General features: G+C 39.5%; 1 protein-coding gene across 15 annotated transcripts in view; it reads right to left on the bottom strand.

The window, feature by feature from the left end:
* SENP6 (SUMO specific peptidase 6) overlaps nucleotides 1–12,101 on the bottom strand; it is a 167,414-nt gene that overhangs the window by 136,646 nt on the left and 18,667 nt on the right. The window contains exon 1 of one of the 15 annotated variants that reach the window (XM_043510528.1): nucleotides 3,265–3,437. The exons of 10 other annotated variants lie outside the window; for them this stretch is intronic. In XM_043510528.1, coding sequence (XP_043366463.1) covers nucleotides 3,265–3,298 — 34 coding nt within the window. In that variant the 5' untranslated portion in view covers nucleotides 3,299–3,437. Of the gene's footprint in view, nucleotides 1–3,264; nucleotides 3,438–12,101 lie in introns of those variants that run through there. 4 more of the 15 variants (XM_043510530.1, XM_043510535.1, XM_043510536.1 and 1 more) reach the window with 4 other exon arrangements.

Below are 12,101 nucleotides of genomic sequence, written 5' to 3'. Positions count from 1 at the left end.
ATCCCTGCTACTTTATCTGGGCTAAACAGAGGCTCACCACAAAAAACAAGGAGCAAGCCAGAGCCACTGGAGACAAATGACTGCTTGGTATCAAAGTTTGCAGGAACAGAGTTAAAACAGCCTGCAGGAAGGGCAGATTGTTTGAAAGCCTTCTCAGCCATCCCATCACAGACCTTACCCAAGTGCTGGCTGTGAGCATGGATTTCTTCCTCCAGGTTGCTACAGGTGAGGGAGGCAGGGGACCTTGCCTTCCCCCCAAGATTCAGGAGGCTTCCGTGAACTGTTCCTGCTTGCTCTGGAAGCCATGAAAATAGGGATATCCATGTCTACAGGGAATTATGGATGTTGGAGGAAAAGAAAAAACAAAACAAAAAAACCACATAACTTCTCTCCAGTTCCATGCCACTGATTCTAGACTGGTCTCAGTGAAGGGAAATTCCATGCAGCTTGCACCTTGTCCACACATCAGTTGGGAGCCAGGTTTCACAGCAGTCTGCTCAACTCTTGGCATGGACCTTGCCCACATGCTAGTGGGGAGACAACTTCCTGCAGCCTGTCATTTCTGAGGGAGGGGCTGTCCTTCAAACCCTCTTCAGAAAGCCATAATACTTTCTAGTTTAGCAATTTTGAGAAAAACCTTAAAGCCAATGAAGAAACAGACCTTCAGCTAAAAATCCTGGGAAAATTCTGCTACCAAGGGAAACATGAAGTCTGTCGCATGTGCCACTTGGAGACAGAATTTTGGAGAGTTCTTCCTGAGGAGCAGTCTTAAACCCAAGCTGAAAGCAAAGGTCTGGTCTGCACCCAGTTGCCATGCTATCAGGGAATTCCCCACTGTGAAGACTGACATGGAGTGGATTGAAATCTGGAGGAGATTAAAAAAAAAAAAAAACTACATCATATTTACGGTGGGGGAGGAGGGGGGAGAGAAGAGCAGTACCATCTAGTGCCCAGTCTATAATAAACTGAACAAACTACTAACGGAACAGATTTGAGAACTCATTTAAAGATTCAAGATTACAAAAAGGACTTAAGAACCAATGGAAAACAGCAATGCTGCTGAGAATATATTCAACAAAAACTACATTTAGTGCCAGTTAAGGTTGCAGCAGGACACACCCCATTCACCCAAAAATATCACAAGTAGGGAAATAAGAACTAAGGGGAAAGACACTGCATTCTTATCTACCTTCAGATTGCCTACAACTGTTGATAGCATATTCTCCAATGCTCCATTAAGACTTTCAACTTCCATCTCTAGATAGATGCCAAACACTTCAAATTTTCACTCTAAAACAAAAACTTTCACCGTAACCTCATATGCTTTTATATCAATTATATCCAAAGATCAATGCATCTGATTGTCACATATTTCATGCATTTGGCAGGTTCTGTTTTAACACTGCAGTTATCAGTTTGGGAATGGATTCCTTTTGGGTATTTTTGAAGACTGAAGTGAAAGCCCAATGGAGCACAAAGTTTTTCAATTTCAATGTTGTAGACAACATGATGGTGGAAAAGAATAAAAGTCTTTCCCTTTAACTTCTTATTTCTTCAGTTTTAATGTTTTGGGTAGAGGGAATGCAGCCTTCCATGATCTCACCTGATACTCAACATAGTTTAGTGAAAGGGGGGGAAAAAAGTTTGGCCTGTTTAAAAAAAAAAAACAAAAAACAAAAAAAAACACACACTTCCTTTTGCCTTTGTTTCCTCCCTGCATTCAGAGAAGCAGAACTTTGTACATTGCTTGTAAATAAATATGCATCACAGAAAACATCACACTCCATCAATTTCTACTCCCAACTAGAACAATTTACAGTACCCAAACTTTGACTAGTCATATGGGTCAAAAAAGGGACATTATGTTGCTTACGTGCCAACCGCACACTGTGAATAGTAAATAATAAGTGAACAGTTTGAAAACCACCCACTGGCTGAAATCCTTTTTCATAACTACTCTTCAAAATTTAAAATATGTTTTTTTATAAATCAGGATCCAGAAAAAAAAAAAAAAACACATTACATTTGCATGTCTAGTGACCTGGCACTACACAATTCCCTGCTCCTATAAGACCATTATCATTTGTCTGGTATGCTTAAGCAGTCCAAGCAGAAAGAAAGTTTATGGGTTTCAGAGGAGAACCTGTGGATTTTCCTCTTCTCTTACAATTTATTCTCAAAATGGAAGCGTGTGAAAATGGTGTAGAGAAGGAGTTAAAAAGTAATTTTAAACAAGATGCTCTGTGTCCACCAACTTTAGTATAGATTTTGGGAGCAACAATCAACAGTGATGTTAATCATATCAGGTCTCAAATTATGAGACCCACAGGAAGTGTAAAAATTTTAGACACGAAACAAATGCTGCCTTTGGAACAGGAGGAGATGTACAGTGAATTTTTGCATCTGAATTGCACACTGCTGATTGCAGACCCACTTATGAACTGCAGGATCCATCACAGCAGTCATCAAAAGAGCCAAGCTTGTGCAATTACATACATGGTAACAGCAATAATCAAACTGCACATCTATTTTTAGAAACTGCAGAAGGGCAGTTAGGTACAAAATACGATTTAAGAACCTAGCTTAAGTACCTGCAAAAGCAGCAACTGAAAGTGCATCATAGTTTCCTAGAATTCGATACAATAGCTTGGAATGTCAGGTTGAAGTAAATAGAGCACCACATCTACACTTAGAAAAAAAATGTATGTAACAAAAATTTATAGTATTTTACACATAAGCAACTTCCATGCAAGCTTTGTTTGCAAAGTGCTTATGAGAAGGTGTTATACCTTTAACATAAGGAAACGCAAGATACATAGCAGTTAAGTAGCTTCCTCAAGAAAGTCAGTAATATACACAGGAACACAACCGGGAGAATTAAATTATATTAATTAAAAGAGAAGCAAAATACTTCTTCGTGTTGTCTACTGTTGGGTGTTTAAGTGTGCAGAAGTAGTCAGGAGGGGGGGAAAAAGGCATGTATAAATTTTGCTAGCTGGAAAATAAGGCATATTCCAAAAGAAAAACTTTGAGGGGCAGAAGGGAGAGAGGAGGGTGAAGAGAAGATGCTTACAGAACACTGTTGACTAGATCCTATATGGAGAGATAACTTTGCTGCTTTAAGATCTGTGTTATGGAAACATCACAAAGGAGGTATCTTCACTGCAGAATTAACCCAGGTCCTAAATCTGAGGACCTATGTTAGCCCAGACATACTGCAAAACCATACCCAAGTTACTGTGTCCTCACTGGTGCTTCGCTCACCCATGTTAATAGGACTTCCGGGTATATATTCCATGCTTCTTTGTGCTGCAGTATGCTGAGGAGCTCTATGGATTTTTTTCCTCAGTGAGCTGTGGGAGGACACTGGAGGATTGTCAGCATTTGAGTGACAGCCTGTGTCACCACTGCAAAGTCGGTGGATTAGCAGCCCAAATTAAAGCCTCTCTTGGGTTTTAGCTTATACCTCAGGACAGGACACCCTGAGTTAAGAGCCCCAATTAAGAGAAATGGAGAAGTGTCTGGGGAAAAATCTGAGTAAGCACTTTAGTGAAGCCACACCCTAAGACAGTCCTAATTTCTGGCTAACAAGGTCAAAGCAATAAGAAATGCAACCAATTTAGAAAACATCCTCTTGGTTAAAGCATCACCCAGCAAAGTATTGGCAAAAGAAACTAGAAACATGGAGCTTCTAAGTCAACTTTAAGTTGCGCTTTTAGTCAACTTTAAGTTCAAGAAACTTTTAACATACAACATACAGAGAAGTGCTTCATTAGTTTGAACACACAAGCATGGAGAAAACATTGGTAGGATGATAAGCTTAATAAGCTTCTCTCCCCCATAATCCTGAATAGGAATTTTGGGTGAAGTCCACAGTACTACCTTATTTTGGTAAGAACTGGAACAAGCTAGACCAATATTAGGGCAGGAAGCTCACAGAAACTCAGTGTTATAACCACATTAATCCCCTAAATCACAGGAGGCTTTATATTGTGTCAAACCCCACATGAACCTGTTGACTGGAGGCTTCAGACACATTGATCTACTTGTGCCTAACCCATGATAAGACAAAACAGCTTCCAAGAGTGTTTTAATTTGCTAGTATTTTTCATTTAGATTTTCTTTTTAAAAAATATAAAATAGCAACTTTGACGTCCCTGGAAAAGTTCAAAACAACTTTTAAAGAAGCAAAAGACAGCAGTTTTCTCAAACAAACAAAAAAGGGCAGGTAACACCTTCCAACCAACTCCAACCACATTATACACCAACCCCAGCCCCCCTTTCCCTTCCTTGCTCTCCTGAGTCCTTAGAGATGTGCTTTGTAGCATATCCTAAGGATTAATGCATGGTAGATTCAGAAAAGCAGAGAAAGCAGTCAAACAGGGAAAATAGAGGGGTGGTCCAAATGGGCCTGTCTGCATCATGCACCAAATTTATCCTCCTATATTATTGCAAATGCTTCTGGTAGATGACATTTAGAAAGCTAAGACAACACAAGCGTCCTAGAACTCTACCCAGTTGAGAACCAAGCAATCAGGGAAAGAGGATCCTACCGCAGGACAGTGTGGGGTTGAAAGAGGTAGTTTTAAACAGGATGCCAAATAACTGTATTTTAAACATTACTAAAAATATATATGTATTGTGTAGAGAAGCAAGAAATGGTAGGCCAACTCTTACGACTTGCCTCTCTTACTGCAACTCAGGTGTGTGGCTCCCAGTGTTCAGTCACAGAGGTATTTTTACATAACTTCAGAGATACCATGATGAAAACCAAGCAAAATCATCATCAATCATGGTTTATTCTATTATTAACAAAAAGAAAATATTAAACAAAATATCACAAATTAATTCTAGAAATATCCTAGTTGAAGTTAATTTTATAATTCCTCTAAAAACTTGATTCAGGAAGGACAAAACCACGCATAGTTGGAAATGTTTTCAACCTTTCTTGGTTCTCGAATTCTTAAGATGACAAACGCTTCTTTTGAAATGTGTACTTGCAAATATTTTGCATCTAAACGAAAGCCCTAGTACAAGCTATACCACTGACTTGGCAGTCTGAGAAATAATTAGGCCTGGTCTACACAACAAAACTAGGTTGAGGCAAGTTGCCTTGCAATGACTCTGGCTGAGCGCTCCAAGTCTAGACATGGCCAGCAGGAGATGGGCAGGCGGGCGATGTCTGCTGCAGGCAGCCCAGGGTGCACTGCAGCCTGGAGCATGCTCGTTCCCCTCTGCCCTCCAGAGGTGACACATAGCTGTGGTGGTGGGGGAAAGAGAAGAGGGGAGAGAGACATACTCCCTCCCCATTTCTCCAGATGCTTCTGGCACAGATGCCCAGAAGTGAGGAGGCAGCACTCCCCCGACAGTAGCACTCTCAGTGTATCTGTGAAGCACAGGGAGGGAGAAAGCGGCAGGCTGCTGGCTGGATAGATACCAGCTGAGCTCCTCCTCCACCAAAAGGGAGTGCACCAGCAGGGTTCCATGGTGCCATCTCCTCCTCAGGTGGCCCCGACTCCACCCTTGCCGGGACCAAGGAGTGAGCCAATCATTGTGGCAATCTTTGAATTTTTTTAAGCACACAGCTGGGCCACAGCTGTGTGCTAACTGGGCCGCAAGCGGCCTGCAGGTTGAAAACTACTGCCATACCGTCATAAAAGTTTGGACAGCAAGGGCTTGGAAATCCATTCCTAATAGCAAATTGTCCGTTCAGAGAGACCTGACATCATCTGTTACCAAGATGTGATGAAAGAGAGCCCACAGTGCTTGCCTCTGCTGGAATTTCAGTGACAAGTTGGTTGTTTCATTTAGAAATATGCCACAGAAATTATAAATGCAGTTACAGCAATGACCCCAGCATGGTTGCTGCTGCTCTTGCATATCGTTTCCGCCTGACCCTGCCTTAGAGCAGGATATTTATGTTTTGCTAAATTAACCCTAAACCAGGTAAGACAGATAGACACAGCATTTAGAACTACCATATTAACAGAAATATCAGTAGTTATGAATCTTGAAACATCTTTTACAAGCCAAATAACTCTGCATCACGAGACATCATCCCCACCCCACAATATTCTTGGTACTGCGTTCAAAAGCTGTATTTCACTCCCCCCCACCCCAGTACTGGCATGTCACTACTTACGGCTGTGCGGTTTAATTAGAAGACACCAACATTCATTGTTTTACCATAAAATGCACTAACTCAATTTTCATGTATAGTTAATTCAATTTAACAATGAAATATTCTTATATGTCATAGGGACAGTCACTAGAGTACCATTTTTGACATCTTATCTAGAACAAAAATTGCTTCAACCAACAATTGATTTAATCGATACACTAAATTTTCTTTTAACTTATAAACAGCCATGCTCCAAAAAATCTCCTACAAAGAGTTACTTATTCTCACACCCTCCTTCTATAGCAGTCAAGTACCCACTAACCATTCTATATTCTGTTTTGTATTAGGCTCTAGCTCTGAGACTGAGAGGGTGGATCCTGCTATCTGGCACTTCCCCCTAATGCCATGTAGGCAGACTGAACAATACAAAAAACATTTACGCCACAGGCATTGGTGTAGCAAGGTAAATATATCTACTTCCACAGCAGAGATTTATATTATTGCAATCTGTTGCAGGGAACATTTACCAAACCTCACTAGTTTGCTGTTAAATTAAATACAGGTGCTGGGATATCAACAAAAATATAGAACATTATATCTTACCATAAAAGGGATGGTGGTGGTGACAAATTAAATATATAGTGAGCTGTTACTTTATATACCCTACTATAAACATGGGAAGAAAACAATTATGGATAAAGGAATAATCACTCTCTCACATGCTGGCTTCTGACTTCTCACAGGCAAGTAAGTTTGTCCTATTTACCCACAGAACACACAAACCATAACAAATAATTGGTTTATTATTAAACAAAATACTTCCAGATAAAATTAAAACAGCAAAAGAGATCACTAAAGGCCTTCCTGCTCCTATTCAGGCAGCTTCATATCTAGACAATTCAGTAAATTCCCTGGTTTGACTATAAGGCAGAAACCAGTCAAAAGAGAAATTGAAATGAACAAAACAAAAATATCACACAAAACAGATCAAATTAATTCTAAAATAGTAACCATCACTCTCAAGGATCTGTGAAATATGTAAGGTGTGGAGAGAAAGGTTTTAAAATCTCGGTCTAAACGTCTGAAGTCAGCCTTTACAGTATCCTAGAAGCATTAAATGTCTCATTAGCTCATCAGCAGTCACCAAGGGTATGTCTACACTGCATTTAAAAACCCTACAGCTGGCCTGTGCCAGTTGACTTAGGCTAAGGGCTGTTTAATTGTGGTTTAACTTTAGACATTCAGGCTCGGGCTGCAGCATGAGCTCTGGGACCCTTTCACTCCATGCCCAACCATAAACATGGCAATTTTCTGTGAGCCCAAGCCAACTGGCAAGGGCCAGCTGCAGGTTTTTAAATTGCAGTGTAGACATACCCTTAGATACAGTTGGAGGCTTAGATGCAGTTGGCTTTAGAGAGAAAAAAAAGTTTGAGTGAATGTTTTAATTCCTCCTCCCTTCCCCGCCTTTTTTGTGGTGGTTGGAGTTTCTAGCAATTCCCTCCTAAATCACTTTGTCTTAATTTCTTTATCCCAAAAGTTTTAAAGCCTATACTTAAATACCTACAGAGTTCAAATCTATGTTCTGTCTAGCCCAGTACAGTCTACGCAAGTCAAAGACAACTACCACCTCTTCTGGGGAATATCAACAACAAAAAATCTCAAGTAGAAATAGGATGTGGATTTTTTAATAATGTCCTGAACCTGTAAAAGTTTCAGTGTCCCGTGTAGAATAACCAAATGTTGTGAAAATGTAATCAATTTTACAAATTTGCAAAGGGGACAGGTTTTAAAGCTGAAATCTAACAAATTAGATTTGCCAGTTGGATAAGTGTTATAGCCAATATCAGAATGGAATCTACTAGGATAACCCCTTTTATTGAGTCCATGGAGCATTAGCTTACTAATTTAACACTAAATTCTTTTCAGGTCAACTTTTAACTTAAAGAATATTCTTTTTAAATCAGGACACTTGATTATTCTTAACCAATCAACAATTTATTAATTCACCCAAAATCACAGCAATATACAATCAATTTATCAATCCAGTGGAGACAGAACCAACGTTCTAGTTATTTATTGGACACATCAATAGATAGAGTCTTGCAAGCAACTGTCAAAGACTAGGGTCAGTAGTTACACCAAAGGACTCATGTAAATCTTCTAGATTTCTTATTAGATTTATTTATGATATCTCTGTCCCAGTATTTCTTCGAGGAGTAAGGATGTATTTGTAGTTTATACATTTAAGAATGGTGGTCCCTGCTACTGGAATGGACTGGTCCGTAAGAGACAAGTTTAGAATATACTATATTAATAAATTAGTTCAGTTTTTCCTTACATTAACTTACACATCACATTGTCAGAACTAATCAAAAATAATGTGAGGGGGTTTGTTTTACATTTTCCCTTATTCACATTCAACAAAAATATATTGCTTTTAAAAATTATAAAACACTTAGACTTCTGAAAGCATGCTTCACAACTCATCCCTCTCACATTCTGGATAGTACTTCAGATTCTTAAACCTTGGGTCAAGTGCTGTAGCTATCTTTAGAAATCTCACATTGGTATCTTCTTTGTATTTTGTGAAATCTGCAGTGAAAGTGTTCTTAAAATGAACACAAAATGTGCTGGGTCATCATCCGAGACTGCCATAACATGAAATATATAGCAGAATGGGGGTAAAACAGAGCAAGGGACATTGAACTGGGGGAGAATTGTCTTACAAATTTAATTAACATTTTTTTAATGAGCATCATCATGGAAGCATCAGCATGGAAGCATGTCCTCTGGAATGATGGCCAAAGCACAAAGGGGCATATGAATGTTTAGCATATCTAGCACATGAATACCTTTAAATGCTAGCTATAAAAGTGCCATACAAAGGCCTGTTCTCACTTTCTGGTGACACTGTAAAGAAGAAGAGGGTAGTATTATATCCTATAAATGTTAAACTTGTTTGTCTTAGCGATTGGTTGAACAAGAAGTAGGACTGAATGGAATTGTAGGCTCTGAAATTTTACATTGTTTTGGTTTTGAGTGAAGTTATGTAACGAAACAAAAAAAAATCTACATTTGTAAAGTGCACTTTCACGACAACGAGACTGCACTACAGTACTTGTATGAGGTGAATTGAAAAATACTATTTCTTATTTTTATAGTGCAAATATTTATAATAAAAATATACTTTGATTGCAATTACAACACAGAATACAATATATATGAAAACGTAGAAAAACATCCAAAATATTTAATGAATTTTAATTGGTATTCTATTGTTTAACAGAGGATTAAAACTGCAATTAATCACAATTAATTTTTTGAGTTAATCATGTGAGTTAATGGCGATTAATCGATAGCCCTAAATAAAACCCTTTCTCCCCATGGAAGTAATACGAAATAGGATTTTTCCTTAAAATTATTGAATTTTAGAGAATACCACCAATTATTGCATTGTCCACTATTGTGGAACAGCATTATCCACTCCATAGTTAAGGTTGAAGCTAGCTCCTTTTTAGATTCGATTTTAAACGCCTCCTATAGTACCCTAAAACAAACCCCATCACCCTGAAGTTTTGCATGCCACATTTCATCCTGGGGAAGACTGGCAAATAAGACAGAGTTTGAAATATTAGCTGTTCACTTTTGTAAAGTCTGAAAATATTATCCAGATTTGTTTCGTACTGAGAAGTGGCTTTCAGGTTTGTTGATGTTGATTTTGGGTTTGTTTTTTTTTTTAAACTGTATGAAAAGCAGTCTTTATTAATAGAAACTGACCCACTTCTTAAATGATTCCAGGAAACAGATGAAATACATATACTGAAAAGGCAATCAGAGGAAAGTGCAGTGGATCAGAGGACCATGAAAAGAAAAGGACTGAAAAGCTGGGGCTTGAAAGGGGTAGAGAACCAGGAAGCACATGAAACTGTGAAAGGGAGCAAGGCTCCCCATTCTCAGAATGGGAGACTAATGCTGAGGGAGGCAAGAGGAGGGGACAGAACATTCATGGACATGAAGGGGATACGACAGAGCATTAATCAGAGTATAAAGTAGGGCAGTGTGAAAGAGACATGGAAAGGTGTGCACATGTGCATCTGAAAGTTGAGAAAAATCAGGCCTTACCTAGATTTAAAAAAAGCCTATTTCCCTACAATCCAAAATCAATTTAACCCCCACCAGCTACCCAAGTTTAAACTGCATATACACTAGGTTATAAGTAGCATATCAAATGGAATTGGCTAACTTTGTTTAAAATAAAGCCAAACCTTTATTCACTTGCTTAGAAAAGGTCAGAGGGGGTCAAGGGAAGGCAGAGTTCTTAAAGTTATCCATGTGCATAAAAGCTTCACTCTCTCCTCCTTCTTTCCACTCTATCCTACACTACTCACATATCCCATCCCAAGTAAAACTCCCACTACCACCATCTTCCCAGCTCCAATGGTGAGAGTTTGAAAAAAATCTAACCTCCCAGGGCAAAAAGGATACTTTCCCACACAAATATCATCAGCTTGTACAGAATCTAAATATTTAAAAAAAAACAAAAAACCAAAAAACCTACTATTCTACCGTCCTGCAAAGAATTCTCCCAGTGTGAACTAAGTATAAAGTGCTGTCTTCCAGAGTCCTCCTGCAGACAAGTCCAAAGCTTCTGCTGCTGCTAAGAGCCAGTGCTGTAATTCTTATTGTTAGTCAGAAATCTGTGGTGAGCATGATATTAATAGGAATCTATTTCATTCTGTGGCTGCTTAGGAAGCGCTCACCAGCTGAGAGATCATCTTTGGAAAAATTCCCATGATGAGGCCCTAAAAAAGAAGCTTGGGAAGGGATAGGGACTCCCAACACATTCTTGTAGTAGCCAGGAGACGGAGATAAAAGAGAAAAGCAAAAAAAAAAAAAAAAAAAAAAAAAAAAAATTACCAGTCAGTCAGTGTACATTTCAGAGTGCTTTAAATGTATCTGATACACATTACCACGATACCGTGAAAGTGAAAGCTTCAAACTGAGACTGGAGGAGACATACAGCAGCACAAACATTCCCCTTGCAGCCAAATTAAATATGAGGGGCCAAATCATAACCATTGTTCCTACATTTGCAGAAAGAATGAACAATAGTGGGATTTGCCCCATTTCTACTGTAGGGAGGAGGGACTGAGAATAATTTTCCCTATCCCAACTCTGAGTAAACCTTTCCACAACATCTCACCACATTATGGCTCGAGTAATGAATGGATACTGCTGGAGATTGACCACTTTCAGCTACAAATAACAAGTCTCCCAACCAGATGGGATTTTTCATGCAACACAATGATCTTAGCAAGATCTTGTGCAGCTTCCCCCTGCAACTTCTGACCTCTTACTAAAGGCAAGTGAGTTGAGACAGCCATCAGTAGGGATCCCATGAAGCATAAATTCCTGAGATAACTGCGCTGCCACTGGAAACAAAGAATTCACAGAGACACTGAGCCTCTGTGAATTTTTTGGTCCTCCGTAGACTAACTGGGATCATTCCCCCGCCCCCCTCCAGGATGCCAAGTTAAGGAGAGTTTGAAGCTCAGTGCTCTTTTAAAACTTGAGTATATGGCAAGAGCTCTGGCCTCTGTTCCTCCAGTGATAAACTGTAAGGCCTGGTCTATACTGGGGGTGGGGGGGGAAAATCGATCTAAGATATGCAACTTCAGCTATGAGAATGGCGTAGCTGAAGTCAATGCATCTTAGATCGACTTAGAATCACTTACTTCGCGTCCTCACAGCACGGGATCAATGGCCGCCGCTCCCCCGTTGACTCCGCTTCCGCCTCTCACCCTGGTGGAGTTCCGGAGTCGACAGCAGAGCGAACAGGGATCGATTTATCGCGTCTACACTAGACGCGATAAATCGATCCCTACCCGCCAATCCGGTATTCCCGTCAATCACCTTATTTCCAATCTGAATTTGTCTACCTTCACTTCCACACACTGAAATTTGTTATACCTTTGTCTGC

This window comes from Dermochelys coriacea, chromosome 3, assembly GCF_009764565.3.
Source record: "Dermochelys coriacea isolate rDerCor1 chromosome 3, rDerCor1.pri.v4, whole genome shotgun sequence".
In the NCBI taxonomy this organism is placed as follows: Eukaryota; Metazoa; Chordata; order Testudines; family Dermochelyidae; genus Dermochelys; species Dermochelys coriacea.
The sequence above is the reverse complement of the archived record's forward strand: the minus strand, read 5'-3'. Positions and strand labels throughout refer to the sequence as shown.